The following is an 18,890-nucleotide window of genomic DNA, read 5'->3' as shown; positions in this document are numbered from 1 at the left end:
AAATTGGGATTGAACCATGTGGTCCTGCCCAGCAGGAACTACACGTTGGATGTTTATCCTATAACAAAATATAACTGTCCTGTCTCTTTCCACTGCGTTCCTCCCTTGCTGAATGATTGTTGTTCCACTGTGCTTGCCAGTGGCTGTGCAGTGCGCTGTGGCATCAGCCAATGGTGGAATCCCCTGGTTGCATGTCTGGACTGGATCCCCTGTGAGGTTACACCACGTTGCCACTGCTACAGCAAACATTACACCCTTCCACAAAGTCTTGCACATGTGTGGGATTTTACTGTAAGGGAACAAGAAGAGAGGCAGTATAATCTGATGTCAGCTGCCCATCTCACCCGCAACATTTGCTGCTTTTAAAATGAAAATCAAGTGATATACATTATCCATACAACATATATTGACCACTCACTGTACGTCTTTAACAAGAAGTAACAAAATGATGACCAATACAAGATTCTCTGGCAAAGAAATTTAACTTAATTTTATTAAAATATTGAATAGACAACTTTCTCACCAAGTTCACAATAAAACGTTTAACCTCCTGAAAGAGACATGATAAACAAATACAAATTAGTTTCCAAATCATTTTAAATATTTAAGACAACCGCCAAATGTCCAGCTCATGATCACCTACCCAGAAAATGACTGATGAGAATGTGTGGGCATCTACAGACCAGTTTACTCTGAGCTATGAAACCATTGTGTTTACTGTTGGAACATAACCATTGCTTTTACTAAAATGTGCAAAGTTTTCCATCATCACTTAATGCTCGCTGTCGGACAGGCTATACTTCCTCCAGAAAAAGACCCAAAAAAAAAACAGAGACAATAAAAAGATGTCAAAGACAACAACAACAACAAAAAAAGACAACAATTTCCCATATCTACTCCATTATCATTTAAGACAATGTAAAATCAACTACTACTGTGCAACTAAATGGACTACATCCAACGGCTTTGTTTGTGATAACAAGAGGAAAATAACATTGTGCAGGATCTTAGTCCAGGCTTTGTTTCCTCTTAAGGCAGGTAAGCTTTAAAGGTCCTCTTCATCAGAAACCAGCGCGACCAGATAGAAGGGTGTGCTTCACATCACAGAACCCAAATCAAGACAGACACATCTGTCTGTCTTGAGCTTCCTTCAATGTCCATTTATCGTTGACTTCGGTAGGTGTGCGTGCATTTATTTACAACTTTTACCAAATGCGTTGCCACTGTGGAGCCTCTGCATACTTCTTAATACGTGCAGTGATAAGCAAGGCGCCACCTCCATGTATCATGCCAGCCTCTTCATGTGTACATCCCACTGCAATCCGTCATCACTCACTCCCTTCCACAGTTAATCTCAGATGTACTTCTCTCTGCATTTCCCTCTCTCCTCTTTTCCTTACATATCTTAATGATTAGCATCGGTTTATGTAAGATTGCAAATACATTTTTAGGTCTACATTGGCATCTGTACGTAGAGAATTTGGTTGTACTGAGCATTTGGACTATTTCGAAGAGGAAGAGGAGGGGAAGTGGAACAAGAGGAGGAGGGGCAGTGCTGTCTGAGCCTCTAGAAAACAGGCAGTCTGGTGGAGGTCAGAGTACAGGCATTGATATCCTCAGTGTGAGAGGCTCTGTGCAGGGACGGTTCTGAGGCACTGCGGTTTATCTTAGGGAGGGCATGCTGGAGAAGCTCGATGGAGGACAAGATCTAAAAAAAAAAAAAAAAGTCATAAATGAGGGGAAAAAAAAAAAAATAGTTAAATAAAACACTCTTGATAACCATGAGCTGGATTACCAAGAGGAGCAGTTTACCTGTGGGAAGAGAGGCCTCTCATCCTTGGACTTCTTGATGCAGTCAGCCACCAGCCTTTTCATGGCTTTGGGGCAGTTCTTGTAGAGCTTACTGAGGTCTGGGGACAAATAGCCTCTTCCCACCATGAAAATAATCTGAGAGGGGGAGTCACAGGGAACAGATGAGACTGAAGGATTGTGTATAAAATATTTTAGAGTTGAACTATTGACTCAAGTCAGTGCAATAGTCAGAGAGACCTGATCAATACTAAATCAGCAGTCCACCTCAGAGATACTTTATAAATATGGCCAGTGAGTCTAAGGTGACAGGCATCTAAAACACTGGAGCTATTGTAAAGGCATGAGTGCATGATGCTGCAGAGATAAAGGATGATAGGAGTACTCTATGTGCTTGCCAGGTCAGCTGAGTACAAAGTCATTCTACATTATCAAGGAGACTAGAATACAACAGTGGATCATAACAGCACTTATGGGCACATTTTGTACAGCAACTATAGCCTGATTCAAATACAGGCAGTAAACTGAACCAAAAAAGGAGCCAGACACGATCTAGACCAGGTCTTGTGGCCTGTAAAAGCACGAAAAACCACAGACCACATATGCGCACCCATGCACCCCTTTTCTCACACACGTACAGGGTTGTGTTACAGGGTCTAAAATTAGGCCAGTGGCTCCAGGGCACCCGCCTCTGTTCCATGATGGGCCTTAGGCCAGCTCCACAACCCCCTTTAGACAGCAACCCAGTGTCTTTCCACCACCTTCTGGCCTGAGTTTGCAGCCTGACACTGGGACCCAGGCGAGGATCAGAGCTTAGACACACTCTGATAGTGGTGGTACAGCTCTTTCAGACATGACCAAATCTAGCAAGGCAGCATAAATGTGGAAACCTCAAGTTTTTTGCAAATCGATTTTGCAAGATAAAACAATTAGAGTCTGTGGAGTACAAAATGGGTGAGTTTCATTATAGCCTCTCAATGCATGAACCACATTAGCAGTAAACTGCCTGACATACAGTATGACATGTATAAATGATGAAACTTTACCTGATCTCTATTTGCAATCTGGGAGTATGGGAGCTCTCCTGTCATGAGCTCAAAGAGAACAATTCCATAGGAATAGACATCAGACTGGAAGCTGTAGGGATTGTTGTCCTGCATCCGGATAACCTCAGGAGCCTGTGGACATGAAAGAAAAAAAAAAAACACATAAGCGCAAGGGAGGACATTGTCTAGTTTTTTTTCCCCCCAAGGTGGCTGTCTTATTGCTGTATTGAAATGAAAGCTGTGATACTGACCATCCAGAGAATGGATCCAGATGGCTGCTCCACCTGATGTGAACCACTCCACCTGGCCTTCACTGTAGCAAGGCCAAAGTCCCCAATTTTCACTGTTAACCCTTCATGCAAGAAGATGTCTACACCACTGTCAAGGAATTTACAGCTAAAATGCACATAAGAAACTTATTGTTCTGTACATTAAGTCCTTTTATCTGCAGTACAAGTACATACTTTAAAACAGCTGATAAAAAGGATACTGTTGGACTTCATGTCACGGTGGATGATGTTCTTTGCATGCAGATAGCTGTAAATGAGACAGAAATTAGATGAGATATTGTTTTTTTTCATTCAACTGAAAAATGTCATAGGACTCAGGACTTACTCCATGCCCTGAGCTGTCTGCCTGGCGATGTCTATGAGCTGGATCATCTTGAAGTTTGTCTCCAGGACGTGAATATGCTTGTAGAGGCTGCTGCCCTCACACCATTGGGTCACAATGGCCAGGTTGTCCTTCGTCATGTAGCCCATGAACAACAGGATGTTAACGTGACGTGTTTTCCTGCAACAAAGGGGAAGAGGAAATCACAGAAAACAAAGATAAGATATATGTTCAAGATGAAGATGTTTCACACAGAATTCAACACTTTGCAACTGTCAAAACAGCTGAAAATTCCCTCTGCTAGAGAGCTGTAACACACACTATAGCCATGTTTTACTGTATTTCCTACCTCAACACAGCCACCTCATTCCTGAATGCCTGGAACTGCTCTGGTGTGGGGTCGGTCACCTTTAAAATCTTCACTGCTACATCGCCTGCAACAAAAGCACTCCACTCAGCTACTAACCCTGATGCACAAAAGTTTACTGTATGCTCATATGAAAATGCTACAATGCTACATGCACACTAATCATTTTCCAACCATTTTATGCGCCTGTTAACTTATTCAGAAGCGTTAAGTGAAGTTTGAGAATGTGAAAGTGTTTGCGGTTACACCTGAAAGTGCCCTGCCCAATCTGAAAGGCATTCCTACCATGCCATTTCCCTTTGTATACAGTTCCAAAGGAGCCTGAACCGATGCGAGAGTGCAGGTACACCTCGCTGGCTTCAATCTCCCAGTAGTAACTAGAGTCCCTCTTGTCCCGAGGCCTCTGTATGAACAGAAATCAAAAAGGTGCAACTGATGTGAGAGACACAAATTAAACATAAGTGGCTATCATCAGCCAACATTCTGTAGAGTAAATAGCACAAATTGATCTGAAAGCATTTACTCTACACACAATATACCAGGCAAGACTTAGAACTTACAATTTTATTTTTCTCCTGCGTGTTGAAGGATGGGGCCCTCTCTCGCTGGGCAGGTGCAGGCGCTTTGGACTGGGACCAGCCTGTAGGGCTCTGATTGGGGGAGCTCCCGGCTTCAGTAAAACAAAGAGAAGGGGATTCAGGATGGGTGACTTTGTGTCCAAAATCATTTACTACACACTGTACAGGGAATTATATACAGAGGACTATATCCTGTGTCAGAGGGCAAAATCAAAATAACGATTTCAGACATTACCCAGGCCACCCAAATTTGCATAATGGCAGTTAGTGCTCAGTTAGTGACCATCAATTGTACACTACTTTTTAGGATGCAAATAAGTGGGATATAATAATTCATGCTATACATTCAGGTAGGCTCTACGAAAAAAAAAAAAATAATAATAATAAGAAGAAAATAACCACATGTATGTAATGGACTATATGTTGAACAGTGAAGAATTTGACTTAGTCCCAAATCTCCTGTTTCAAGTTTTCCTTTGTCTTAGTCTCACCCTCTGAGAAGAGAGCTATGATTGGCAGCAGTGAAACAAATCTCACACAGGGACGTCACATTTGATGATGCACAAGTGTAGAGGAAAAATGAATGAAAATTGATGATAAAAGTCTCTGTAGAACCTTTTTTTCTTGTTCAATGGCCTATCACATCTAGATTAATCTCACATTATTACTCTCTACTGCTTAACTATGTTTTAATGACTATTAAATGTAGTGGGTAGACCTCAGTGTCAAATGTTGTGATGAGAAATGCCCATTTTGGTGGTGGTGGTTGTGGGTGGGAGTAGCTATAATGTAAATTCATAAAGACAAAGTTTGAATTTGAACACCACTGTGTTTTAAAGCGATTCCAAGGGGGAGATTTGTGTTGAGGCTCCGAGAGGGAGGTGTGATGTAGCACAAAGTGCATGACATGAAGATGACGAAATGCAGAGCGAGCACTTACCCGAGTCATGATCACGCATTGCATCCTAGAGAGACAAAAAGACACAAATAAAGTTCTGTCAGCTGGTTCAAACACTAAAAACCACACACTGTGCTGTCACTCATGGTTTGACTTTAACACTAAGAAGTGAATGCAGATAGCCTGTTTGCAATGTATGCCATTCAGACTGCACACAGACACTCTGCTTTCTAACCTTTTCTGGATTCTCAGGTGAGGCCTCAACAAAAGACTGGGAGAAGTGCACAATACCTACTTTCCTCTTCAGCCAGAATCTATGGCACCAGGAGCTGGGGGAGGTATTCAGGCAGTCTAGCTACTCCCCAGCAGGGTACAATACAACAGGCCAGTGAGGACAGGAGGGAAAGGGGCACAGTAAAGTAAAGTGAGGAAGGAAAAATGACAAGAGTGAGTGATGCTCAGGTTTCTACCTGGACAGAACATATAGGAAATATTCTATAAAGCATGCAATACTAGTGAGCTGATTATGCAAGAACACTGGCAATGAAAAAGCAGAAACTAGAACTGAACAGGGGGAAGTCAAGTGTCACACATTTTAAAATGGCTAAAATAAGATGCTATCAGGGGAATTACACAAAACAAACTGAACCCTGTCCAGGTGGATTACTTAACTCAGAGTTAGATAAGAGATAGAAAAGAGCAAGGCGAGGATAGTTGGAATGCCTGAGATGTACGTAGGAGGGTAAGATCACTCTCAGGCAGGAGATATTTTAGGAGTGGCTGCCTGAACCTACAGGAGTACCCAAGGGGCCCATGTGGTGTGTAGTTACCTCAATCATGCTGCTGTCTACAGGCAGGGTAGTGCTAACCATGTGGACATTGGGCGTGGAAGTGGAGCGCTGCCTCTGGGAGAGACCGCCACCTGTGGGTGGGTAGGGCGTGGTGTAGTTGAAGGCATGAGGGGTGGAATATCGGTGGGCTGAGCTGTAACAAGGTGAACAAGGATCAAGTTATTAAGATTGAGCAGCTATTGTTTGCTTAGAGCTTGTATCACTGCTTTAAAATGGCATGATCCACTGACACTTAACAGAAAAACAGATGCTGAATTCTGGAACTTCTTTAAAATTGGGCCACGAGGGTGTGGTGGTGGTGGTTGGTGCAGGGGCTTTCTGGTTTCATTTCTGTCATTTTCTCTCACTTTCCCCATTCAAGAATACTCTGTTTACGTTGTGCCATCAACAAACTGTTACCACACATGCAAAATTAATTAGAAGCATATTATATGGTAAAAAAAACAAAACTGAAAACTGAAAACTAGCACTAAGAGGAAGTAGTTATTGGTTAATTTTATTATGGCCTTCCCCTTACCCCATTTTTGGCAAACTTGACATAGCAGAAGTATTTTGCCCTTGATATATGCCAAGATCAGTTTTGGCTCAGCTGAAGAGTACAAAGCTCACCAGCCAAATATGTTAATCTCCAAACAATCCAAATATTGGTCTCACTTAAGATGCTCACTTGTACAAGCACAAGATTTAATTTTAACAAGTTAAAATATCGAAAATTACATGGCCAAGAACTGTGCCTGTGCCTGTAAATACAACTTTCAGCTCTGAATTTTGTCAAAGGCCTTGGTACACCTCCTTTCAGTGGACTAGTACCTGCACTGTGCTGTAGCTGCTGGTTAAAATGGGAACAGTGGAACTCCAGCTGAATGAGGTATGTAAACAGAGATCATATTACATCACGCTTATGACCACGGAGTGTACTCCTTCAGAACAATCCCCCTTTTGGCAACACAAAACTATGTTTCAAAAGAGTATCTGAGATTGCTCCGCGTGGAACAACTTGAAACTTTGGCAGCTCAGAGTGCTTTTTAACCATTTTAAGTACTCCTGAAACAACAGGCTCTTTTCACACCTCTCGTTACATCAGCCCTTGGACTGGTAAGCCCCCATAAAGCTAAGAACGTCATTAAAAACAGGATTTAATTCAATTAAGAATAAGGCACTTTAGAAATGAGAACATAACTCAAATCAATCATACAGGCTCATTCTCCTTTCTAAGCCCAAACGTTGCTCCATGGACTTGTCTGGCTTTGCCATCTTTACTTACAAGGCAACCTCAGTTCAGGCTGTTCCTGTTTGTGGTTCTCCGATGGTGGAACAAGCTACTAAATGCTATCAGAGTAGAGGCGTCCCTCTCTAGCTTCAAGAATCTTTTATACTCATCTCTTCCAAGAACACCTTCTCTCCTAAGACCTCTAACACCCTAACATGCCTGAGTTGCAATAACTGCGCACTTATTTACCAGATTTCCTAGTACTTTGTCTTATTGAACAGATTTAGTACTTAGTGATTACTCCAACGTCTCCTACTTTACTGAAACTTGAGTGTGGTCCCTCACTTGTAAGTTGCTTTGGATAAAAGCGTCTGCCAAATGAGTAAACATGAATGTAACTGTGTTGCAGTCATGTATGACAAATAACAGAAAATGACAAAGGTTGTGGCTATCTAAACCTCTAAATCTCTAACCCTGTGCACAATATACTCATCCAACACCTCTGTTCTAAAAAACTAAAGACTTAAAAAAAGGAACAATTAAATTTAAATATTTTCTTGTACTTCCTGCTTTTGCCAGGGGTCATTGTTCCAAGGAGCACAGCGATCATTAGGCCCAAATACCCAACAGTGGTTCGTGTGATTTACATTTTCTGAAATGTGTATGCTACGTTGTCACAATATTGTCTTATTTGTCCATGTATGTATCATCTATATCTGAGTGTGGGAGAAACTTTCCTCTTGAGGACATCATGTATATCTACAGTATGCATCTACAGATCACAGATAAAAACACACCTTGGAAACCGTGTTAAGGATTCTCTCATTCGCCGAGACGTCAGCGGTGGCAGTGACGGGGCACCGCTCTCACCAGGTGTTGGACACAGCCTGAAAACAGGAAGAAATAGAGAGAGAAAGAGAATAGCTCATAGTATATAGTGTGTCTGAGTGTGTGACTGCTTAATCAAATAAGCTGGCTGCTAAAGACTGCAGTGGTTGTCATATAAAAGGGTTTCTCTCTTCACTGGTAATGATATGGATCTGTAAGTGACTACAGTTCTACAGCCTGCATGCAAAATAACACCAACAAGCCCCTATTCTTAGTGCAAGTATTGAAAGCCAGATATGTACCAGCTAAGACCTAACCAGGAGGCCTGTTATATCTCAAAATTTGCTTTCGCTTTTTCATTTCTGATGAACTATAAATCTTATCTCAGATTTAATTAACTTAAAATTTGATTCAACTGTCTGTCAGTTATATTCCTATAATAAGTTATTCTTGATGTAATGTTCATAAAGCACTATCAAGTTACCAATGGCCCTTTTACATTATGGTTTCATTTCAACCTTAAGACACTTACAGGAGTTGTCTGATATTGCTCCAGTCCACGCACATCGTGGGCACTTTGGTGCTACAATGCTCATGGAATTTGTAGCCGCATGTTTGGCAACGGAAACCATTCAAAAGAAACTTCTGGCAAATATCACAGAATGCCAGCTTCAGATATGTTTTCCGAACCTAAAAATGACAGGAAAAAAAATGAAATTTATTTCTATAACAGTGACACAGAGTGTTGAGGATAGTGAAAATGCTTCAGGTACTCACAAAATTATGTGTGGTCAAAGGAACATGATCTAAAACCTCCACCAGCAGCTCTTCCCCGATCAGAGAGGTGGAGTCAGTATTCCAATCCATCCGTAATTTTTTACTGTTACAAAAACAGATAAAAGATCTCCATGAAGGGATATCAAAGGAGACAAAATAACTGAAGCAAGTAAGAATGTGATCTGTACAAACTCTGATCTTATTTCCCTGGTTTCAAAGCCATGACAGTACAGTGCTCACCTCCTCTGTCCTGGATGCAGCCTGAACACAGCACAGCACTGAGGCTGCAGACCTCGCACCTTTAATGCTTTAATCAGGCAATTGTGCAGAGTCATACCTGGTCGCACGTTTACCTGAGGAACAAAAAATAAATAAACAAATAAATAATAAATAAACATTATCTGCCAGGATGTTAGCAGCTTCCTTTAGACAACTGTGTGCCAATCCAGCATTTCTGAGGCCTTGTTGGAAGTCTGAAAATCTACCTACCTACGGTGGAAATCAACTCACCACAGTGCGTTGCTGGTTAGGGAGGTAGACTCGGATAGTGCTGCTAGTCTTGGAGTCGGGCATCTTGCTGTCATCTGAGGAGCGACGCTGGCAGGGAAAGCCCTGCACCATGGTTGGTGAAAGGCACGGGCCCTCAAATGCAGAGTCCTTCATTCCGAAGCCGTTGCTCAGGGTCTTCCACGCTCCCTGGAGGTGCTCCATTAGTAAAGCCAAGTGCTCTCAATGGTCTAGAAAAAAAAAAAAAAAAAAAGAAAAGTGAAACACACACACACACACACACACACACACACACACACACACACACACACACACACACACACACACACACACACAAACAGTATTAGTGCTCAGAATGTTTGAAGGCACACATCACCAATTGACTTCTTAATTAATATTACATCAGCTCTCTTTGTTCTGTGTAAAGATGTTGGTGGTCTGCATCAAAGTGTAATTGAATTAGAATGTAAATCTTTTTCAACATTACAAAAGTGTAGAAGTGCACTCCACCATTAATCTTTTCGCGGGTATGTAAGCATTTAAATGGATTCTCTGGAAACTGTCTCTGGAATATCAAACACTATGCTCTGAAGTTTTGAAAAGTAGCTTCAAAACCTTTTCACATTCATGTCAGTTACAACAGATTCTAATAGTGTCAAGTTTTCACAGCAGGGAAAAAAGCAGGAAAACAAAGACAGAATTGGTTGAAGGAATTGAGGATTTATTGGATGTAATCTCCAAACATAATCTCACCAACTACAACCCTCTTGGATGATGGTGTGATTAGGGCCATTTCCATACAAAATCACATGTATATTCTCACCCATTTAGTGGTCTCATGTGCTTCAATCTAGTTGTTTCCAGAATACCACTTGCGACAGTTTTTGACATTAAAGTGGCATCTTTCTTTTCCATTTGAGAGGCAACAGCAGAGCAATGTAGACAAACTAATCCACTCAGACAAAGAGAAGCTCAGGCCAACACAGAGGTCAGCCGTGTTATTTACAGTATATGCTTTCAGCAGACTCTTTCCTCTGCACAGTCAGACACTAAAACTCACCTCTACATACGGTAGAGGATCACAAAGTTCACAAATAAGGTCTAAGGAAATAAAGATAAAGAATTACTTTTTAAAAATAATGATCTGCTTGAGAGAACATTTGACATTTGTTAGTTAGGCAGTGACCTGAAGAAAAACACTTCAGTCGTTACAACTCAAGTTGTACTTTCCCTCTTCTGCTTTGTTTTCAATACAAACAGTACGGCTATATATATATATATACACACACACACACATACAGAGAGAAGTTTCTCTAATTCTTGGTCTTCATTTTCAGTGTGTGTACTCTCACCCTGCAAAACTCTTTAATTATCTCTTGTGTCTTATACAAAGAGCTGCTAACACTGATGATTACTGCAGTTAGTGGTTAGCTGTCACGGCAGACATACCGGTATGTCACTAGTACAGAAAAGCAGAAAGCAGGAACTTGGGAGGACTGTGGGTCTTCCACCCTTCTCACCATGCTGCAGGAATTGTGTTCAAAACAAGAGCTGCGATCCATCCAGAAAAGGGTATCAACACAAAGAATGTGAAGTCCAGAATAATTAGACCTCATCTGCTTAGATCTGCTCTACATAAGTGGTCAGTCTACATAACACGGTGGGCTTTGCAAACCCACAACGAATGCTGCATCCACAGAAAGGTTCCTGTGACTTAAGCATTCAAAGTCAGAAATGTAGGTGAGATCAATGTCAGCAGGTTAGCATATTTTGGCAGAGTTAGGTTGAGAGGCTCACCGGACTGGCTCAACGCCTTCGCAAGTAAATCAAGCTTCTTGCTAAAATGACAACACGACAGGACTACAACTGAAACGTGTGCACAATTTGCACAACTACAGAAGCTACTACTAACTACGTGTGTTTTATTTGGGCCTGGTAAACCCAGATATAACTGTGAAATCGCCTGTAGGCCCTCAGAAGCCAACTATATCGTTAAACTTCAATGCAAAGCACTATTCAACTTCCATTCAAATTTCACTGGACCAAACGTTACATTTTCTTGCTCGTTTTTCTCAAGAAGAAGCGGTTTATCAGTTGTAGTTAGCATTTCAGACATGATTCAAAGAGTAGCGATGCTAAGAGCCTGTAGCCTATATATGCTTACCAAGAGAAGTTAGAAAAGTTGTGCTCCGCCATAACTTCAGGAAAAAGTGGCGTCGGTGACATCATCATATTTGCAACGCATTCAAAGAAAAGAGGAAAAAGTCGAGGTTGGTAAAAACCCTGAAACCGTATCAAACAAACTTGTATCCGGCAAATGTAGTAACACCGTGAGACGTCGAGGTCATAGGCGGGTCTCTTTTACGGGCCACCTAAAATAATAGAGGAAAAGTTTTTATCTCCCAGTCGCGGTAAATAGGAAAAAATCCGTCGGACCCTCAAAGTGACACGACGAGGGATATTCTTTAAGCCCCGTGGAGCACTTTCAAATTAAAACTCCCGTAAATCGCTCGGCAGCGCCTCGCTTTTCAAATCAATGTTTACTTTGTTCGGGAGAGAAGGTGAAAAGGTTTGAGTTGGTGGCGTGCGTCCGTCTGACGCCAGTGATTGAAACAGGACCTTGCAGTCATAACAAGAGTTGCAAGCATCACTCACACTGCGCAACTATAGCACAAACTTAAGCCCTCCCACTTCGGTGTTACTGTTGTTTTTGCTCATGAAAAAGAAAAAAAAAAAAAAATCTACAGTACATTTATTTTCAACGTTAGGCTCTTAATATGTGATGACATTTCCCATATATATGACATTTAAGGTCTGTTTCTGTAACCTCTGTCTATTTTGAGACTGCAGACCCGAGGAGCTCTTTCTTTTCTTTTAAGGCTGATGCGTATGAAACATTAATTTACTTTGAATGCGCATTTGTATTTCATTTCAACAGTATCTTTTGAAAAGAAAAAAAAAAAAAAAAAAAAAAAATAGGCCCACTACCGGTTTGGAGTAAAGGAGTTACCCTGGAAAAACCAAGTGCACCATCATCTGGAGACAGTGGGACAGTGCAACACCTTTGATTCATTTTGGAGCTTTCCCGGTATTCATGATAGTAATGTTACATTTTACACATCTGGTCAACAAGAGAATGGAGATTAAACTTGAGGTAGGCTATAACATGTAGGCTTCAGTCTGGAAAAAAAAGGTTTCATATAAAATGAAGATTTTTTTTTAAACTGACAGAATTGGATTATTCTTAAATTTACATGGATTTGAAATGTTTCCAAACGTCAAAACAGGCTTAAACATAATCTTCTTGTTTTCTGAATTGGCCCTGAAACAGTGCCGTTGTAAAACCGTAGCCTCTTACACTCACCATGTGTTCACCATCTCTGTAGGATCCCAGTCTGGGTCCCCTGAGGTCCCCTAATCACAGATGGCTCATAGGTCCTCTCAACAAGCTGGAGTTGACACCATCTGAGAATAAAACAGCTTCATAAACACCCCGGTCAATATGTCTTGATGGATTCAGCACACATTGTTTCCATAAAGAAGCAGCACAAATCTGGTACATAAACCCATGTTCTATCCCTATTTAACAGAAAACTGTGCATTCACTCTACCAGTGGAACTTTACAATCAAGTCTGCTTTTCTGAAAATGGCATTTTCTATGAGATATCCCATCTAACAAATGACAGAAATACCAAATACTGTTTCTGTGAAGATGAGGGCAGGGCTTTGTCATTGTGGAGCGTTTTAAGGTACTCCACCCCACATGCAACAGAACCACTGTATTTCAGTCAGTTCAGGATTATATGATGAGAGATCTCATAATTGATTCAAAATCATGCACCACACATTGTTATATTTTTCACTGCCTTCTGTTAAAGGTTGTTAGATGCAAAATGGAAACCATAGGACATAGAAATCTCTATCTCAGAGCTTTACAACCAAAGCCACCTTAAGACTGAGAGGAATGCTTCTTCCCCACTTATTGATCTGACTGAGCACTCAGGCCAGTTAGCTGAAATGCTTGCAGCTCCCATATTGTTTCCTCTATCAGTTCTCTTGTAATCAAAATATGATGCAGATTTACACAATAACATGTGTAGGAAATCATCATTTTGAAACACAAACACCACCATTTGATTGTTTTGAGCAGACTTTACACTCTGATTCCAATTCCAGATTCTTTCAGTGATTTTCAGAATTTAACTTAAAGTTTGCAGAAGCATTTCTGCAGGTTTGTTTTATCAGTTTAGCTTAGGTGTGCTCACAAACAAAGTGCATAGCTTACAAATTGTCACTTAAGGTGTGTTTAAGAATTGCAAAATGCATGATAATTATTCCACATTGTTTTAAATATATATTTTATTGATATAGTTTTCATCTTTCTGTTCCCATTATTATCACTGATGCTTCTAACATGTCCTAGGTACTACTATTAATCAAATGAATTAAAATTAATTAAGTTCAACTGGCTGAATGTGGTTATTGGAGAAATCAGAGAGGTCACCACACACATCATATTGCTCCTAAAAACCTAAACCTTTAGATTTACTGTAGCTCAAGAGGTTTCCATTGATAGATTGAGGCTAGCTAACTACAATGATGACATGAAAACATTCTATATTTCCTGATAAAATATGAGCAATAGCATTTTATTTACGTTACCTTGTAGCTCTTATACAGGCTATCCATTATCTTTTTGTAAAGTATTGTATGAATTATTATTAATAATACTGTCTAATGTTTAGTTTTTGTAGTAGTAGTAAATACTAGTATTTGTAATGTAAGTATAATGGTATTAATGAGGCAATAACATTACCTAATGTTTGCAATTTTAAGATGTTTTCCCTGTTTAATAGCACGTTGCTGAAATAACGTTAGTCGATTTAGGGGGGGAAAAAAGGGTAATTCCATAACTATGATTGGCTGATTCATAGAGGCGGTGTCCAGACAGTCTCTTGTCTGATTGGCAGTTTGCAAAGTATGTGACCAATGACTGTGCAGGTTTTTACTGAATGACAATTCAGGAACTCCTGCTCACACCGCATGTAGCGCAAAGAAGGAGGCGTAAACACTGACATAGCTAGGTAGCCAGCAAGGTAAGCAATAAAACGGCACTGAAATTTATTTCGTCAGTAGATATTGTGTATTTGTTAACTTTGAAACCATGGCGCATCAAAATTGATTACAGCGGAAAACCGGACGTTTGGTGGGTTTTCTTTTGTGAAAAGTCGCAGGTTTGGTTCGGTCTCTAACGGAGCATCGGGTTCCCAGTCCGGGCCTGCTAACGTTAGCTCGTCACAACGACTTTGGTGTGTTGCGCCCTGCGCGGGAAATTTTGTTTTTATGGTATATTCGCGCGAATACCCGTCGGGAAGCGTCTACGGTGAACCTTTATCCGAATAAGCGTTGAATCCTCACTTTCTTAATGGAGAAGGGAGATTGATCGTCGACTGAACCGTGCTTCTTGGTCGTGGTCGGGAGGTGATGTGCTAGCATGTGTTAGCATCTGCTAGCCAGCAGCAACACTGTCTCGCGAGCACGCAGTTAGATCAACGTGACTAGGCCAACGCTAGCGTAGCTTCAACCTTTGGCATTTGATTCTGCTCTGCAAGCGCAAACAAACAAACAAAAAAAAGGTCGGAATCCCGTTTGTCTGGTTTATTTACGTTACCTTAAAACGAGTCGGATTATCTTGATCTCGGTTAGACTTCGGGCTCGCTGTTTTAGCGGACGGTAAATCAACACAACACAACACGACGCGATGTGACTGCCCTCTGGAGTTAGCTTTCCAAGTTAGCATACAATCCACGGCGTGCTTTCTGTAGCAGCGTGTAGCGTTATATTGAACTGAGTTATAGGAGATCGGCCGAGTTCAGCTGCCGATGGTTCTCGGTGAAATACTGCGGTGGAGACGAGCTCTCATGTGGCCGCTGCAGAAACATTATTTCAGCAAGTAGTTAGTTAAATACAATTATGTACGCTGCATTTTCAGGCCCGGCATGTATTAGGAGGAGGATGATGATGATGATGATGATGATGATGATGATTAAAAGAGGCATAAGCAACAAGTTAGCTATTTGTACTTAAATGATTTAAATCTAGCTGCCTCATGTTTTCATCCCACGTCGTCTTTTGGGCATTAATTACGAGGACCTTGATTACTCATTAACTCACATTCTTCCTGACTTGATGTCTTTAGCAGCAGTCAGCAAACTGAAGTTTGGCCTATGGCGATCACAACATGATTCCATTGAGGAATTCGTGTAAGTTAGTGTAGTAGATAGTTGTAGTCAGATGGGCGATTATGATAGACTCCACAGCTGCAAATTTACCCCTCTGTTTGATTGTAGATTAGATCCCCTTGGTAGTCATTATGCTAGACTGACTCCTGCAGTTCTGATGTGAGTTGTGCATTGTAATTTGATTCAGTCATGAAACACTGTTAAAATCATTAACAGAATATTTTTTTCTTAAAGATACATAAAACAAATTGATAGCCCTGCGCAGACGTGGTTATTTGATTCTATTCGAGATCAAATCTTTTCTTGATGACAAAGTAGTCATGACACATTGTGTACACTGGCTGCACCATAAAAACCCCACATCATCAGTGCATCAGTTGTTCACTCACCCGTGAGCACTGGTGTAAACAGCTGCATCCCTTGCAGTGCCAGATTAGTCCATCAACAGGCTTTGACACCAAATATGACAAATAGTGTAATGTGTGTCTGGTGGAGCCAAAGCACATTATCTCAACAAGTGTGTAAGTAGTCTAAACAGATTTAGCCGCCAATGACAAGACTAATGTGCTATGTTAATGTTTTAGGTTTTAATGTCATACTAAGCAGCTTAATTGTTTGAGAGGCCGCTTGCTAAGCTTCATTTGAACCAGAATGTATAACATGGAAAACAACATAAATAGGTATCCCTCTTCAAATTGCTTGTGACAGGTGTGATCAAGCAGTTAAATTAGCCATCAATAAAATATCACTTTTTGTCTGCAAGAATGCTCATGCACGCACCTCATGCCTGGCAGAAGGTCAAAGCTAAATTAAGTCAGCACAAAACCTTTTGGGGAATGAAGATGGTACATGCCAAGCTAATAGCCACATTTCTCATTGGAAAGAATTGACCTCCTTTGTGTGTTTGGTTTGAAATCCTGGTAAAGATGGGCAGCTGAAAAGCACAGCTGAACTGTGTCCAGTGTACACAATGTGTTCGTTAGAGCATGGAGAGATTTCATTTGAAACTGAATTCTGTTTACTGATATGTGTTGTGTTTTTGTCTAGGTAATGGAGATGAGCAGCAACAGTGAGTGCTTTGGATGTGGCCGCTCTGGGCATTGGATCAAGCATTGCCCTAATGCCAGTGGTGCACGTGGACGTGGAAGGGGTCGGGGACGAGGCAAGGGTACTATATACTATCCAGGCTGCACCCAGTACAAGATAATTATTACAAAATGCCCAGGCTGCACGGTGTACTATTATTAACTGCACTTTACATGCGTTATTCCCTTGTAGCTGTAGTTTTGGGATTGTAGGTGGGTCTCAGCACGGCACTCCTGATGGAGCATATTAATTTTGAAGATGAACACTTTGGGAGTTAAAGCCATAGATGAAATCCTTGTAGTCTTCTCATCTTTTCACACCAATCTGTCTTTGTCGTTACAGAGCTGTTCTGCTATCGTTGTGGAGACCAAGGACACATGGCCAGGGACTGTGACCAAACCGAGGATGGTGCGCATTCCAATTCTGTTTCTTCTAGTTCATTTCTACGTAGTTCATGTAAAGTATTTAATTTCAACACAATTACAGAAGTAATTACATCAACATTTACATTTCAGTTGTACTCGGGTCGTCATAATTGTACACCAGCATTAATATTCAGTGTTTTAACTGTGAAACATTTTTCACCAAATGTTTTTCCTTTACAGCGTGCTACAACTGCCACAGGAGTGGCCACATTTCCCGGGACTGCAAGGAGCCCAAAAAGGAGAGGGAGCAGCTCTGCTACACCTGCGGCAAAGCTGGTCACATGGCCCGTGACTGTGACCATGCCAACGAGCAGAAGTGCTACTCCTGCGGTGGGTTTGGCCACATCCAGAAACTTTGCGATAAGGTGAAATGTTACAGGTGAGTGTTGACTTGTAAGTCCTGCGTTGGCACCTCATGGCTGTAGTTTTTGCAAATGTCAGACATTCTGCACAAAATTATTTTAGACAGTTGTTCACAATCTTATAGGTTTATTGTGTTGCATATTAAACTTGTGAGTAATTGAATCTTAATCTTGTGTCTCCCCTAGGTGTGGCGAGATTGGTCACGTTGCTGTGCACTGCAGTAAAGCCAGCGAGACTAACTGCTACAACTGCGGAAAGGCAGGCCACCTGGCAAAAGAGTGCACCATTGAAGCCACCGCATAATCAGTGCCCTCTGTTGCCCCTCCTTTTTTCAGATTGATGGTTGGTTGTATTATTTTCTCTGAATCCTCTTCACTGGCCAAAGGTTGGCTAACAGAGGCTAGTCCCAGGCCAGTGAGCCTCTCGACATGTAATACAATGAAAGGGGTGAAAAAAATATCTTTCTGCATTCAATACAAAAATGTTTTAGTTTGGTAGCGGTGTTATGTATAATGCTTTGTTAAAGAACCCCCCTTTCCAAGCCACTGGTGATCAGAGATGAATAAATGGGACTAAACACATGGGAATCTATAGGACCTCTGAGCTTGTGGAAGTGAGTCTCAGTAAAATGAGATAGAAGAAGGGAGTAAATAGAAACCGAACTTCCATGTATGGTTATTTTGGTTTGTTTTAGTGGGATCTGAGTTGGCCAAGAGAGTATGACATGGAAACAGTTCATAACATGATGCATTTCAGCCCTACAAGCAGCAATGAGGGCGATAACTAACTACATGTTATATTGCTAAGATATAAAAAATTTTGGAGGTATTAAAAGAAACATTCTTTTATAGAAATCTGTTTACAATTTAAATATCACTTGGTAGTCCAAGGTAGACTTTTCCTTTTAAAATGGCTTTGGAATTTTTTTTTTTTTACCTTGGCAAAATTTAACATCAAGAACAGTTGTCAGAACAGCAGAATTAGGAGTTATTTGGGAATGAAAAATGTTTTCACAGAAATCAAAATGTTATTTTTGTACAATATCACTTAGACTACTGTATAAATACCATTTGCTTGTACTCAGTTTTTAAGTCGGAAGGAAAGTGCAACTGAAGTCCTAGAAAATAGAAATGTAATTTTAAACTATCAATAAAGCTGGAGGAGCACGGGGAGGACCTTGTGTCTGATTTGATTCCAATATATAGAGTTTGAAAGTTTGTTTTAAAATGCCTTTCCTTTGCAGGTGTTTGGTCTCAATTGGTCCGTCGGCCTTTCCTGTATAAACCTTCA

The 18,890-nt window shown here is 40.9% G+C and overlaps 2 protein-coding genes across 14 annotated transcripts; one reads left to right on the top strand and one right to left on the bottom strand.

The window, feature by feature from the left end:
* Window positions 1-463: 463 nt before the first annotated feature.
* Window positions 464-15,286, bottom strand: raf1a (Raf-1 proto-oncogene, serine/threonine kinase a). 8 transcript variants are annotated; one of them, XM_071476682.1, is made up of 19 exons: window positions 15,156-15,264; window positions 12,848-12,948; window positions 9,487-9,713; window positions 9,217-9,329; window positions 8,977-9,079; window positions 8,732-8,889; window positions 8,169-8,258; window positions 6,141-6,294; window positions 5,546-5,665; window positions 5,353-5,377; window positions 4,395-4,504; window positions 4,120-4,237; window positions 3,817-3,901; window positions 3,471-3,647; window positions 3,346-3,392; window positions 3,107-3,225; window positions 2,856-2,987; window positions 1,813-1,947; window positions 464-1,708 (listed from the first exon to the last, which is right to left on the bottom strand). In XM_071476682.1, the coding sequence occupies exons 3-19, from the start codon at window positions 9,685-9,687 to the stop codon at window positions 1,568-1,570; spliced, it is 2,028 nt and encodes a 675-aa protein (XP_071332783.1). In that variant the 5' UTR covers window positions 9,688-9,713; window positions 12,848-12,948; window positions 15,156-15,264; the 3' UTR covers window positions 464-1,567. The 8 variants fall into 8 exon arrangements, with proteins under 8 accessions (XP_071332783.1, XP_071332784.1, XP_071332788.1 ...); XM_071476683.1 differs by lacking the exon at window positions 15,156-15,264 and adding an exon at window positions 14,903-14,917; XM_071476687.1 differs by lacking the exon at window positions 5,546-5,665 and having other exon boundaries at window positions 15,156-15,286.
* cnbpa (CCHC-type zinc finger, nucleic acid binding protein a) lies at window positions 14,428-18,772 on the top strand. Of its 6 annotated transcripts, none has more exons than XM_071476695.1 (5): window positions 14,428-14,580; window positions 16,774-16,888; window positions 17,155-17,268; window positions 17,418-17,616; window positions 17,786-18,772. In XM_071476695.1, the coding sequence occupies exons 2-5, from the start codon at window positions 16,777-16,779 to the stop codon at window positions 17,901-17,903; spliced, it is 543 nt and encodes a 180-aa protein (XP_071332796.1). In that variant the 5' UTR covers window positions 14,428-14,580; window positions 16,774-16,776; the 3' UTR covers window positions 17,904-18,772. The 6 variants fall into 6 exon arrangements, with proteins under 6 accessions (XP_071332796.1, XP_071332793.1, XP_071332799.1 ...); XM_071476692.1 differs by having other exon boundaries at window positions 16,774-16,894; XM_071476698.1 differs by having other exon boundaries at window positions 14,429-14,580; window positions 17,155-17,220.
* Window positions 18,773-18,890: the final 118 nt, after the last annotated feature.

This window comes from Trachinotus anak, unplaced genomic scaffold (genome assembly GCF_046630095.1).
Source record: "Trachinotus anak isolate AG129_WGS33_773 ecotype Australia unplaced genomic scaffold, CSIRO_AGI_Tana_v1 ptg000004l, whole genome shotgun sequence".
Taxonomy (NCBI): domain Eukaryota; kingdom Metazoa; phylum Chordata; class Actinopteri; order Carangiformes; family Carangidae; genus Trachinotus; species Trachinotus anak.
Note: the sequence above shows the minus strand (reverse complement) of the source record. Positions and strands in the feature narration are given on the sequence as shown.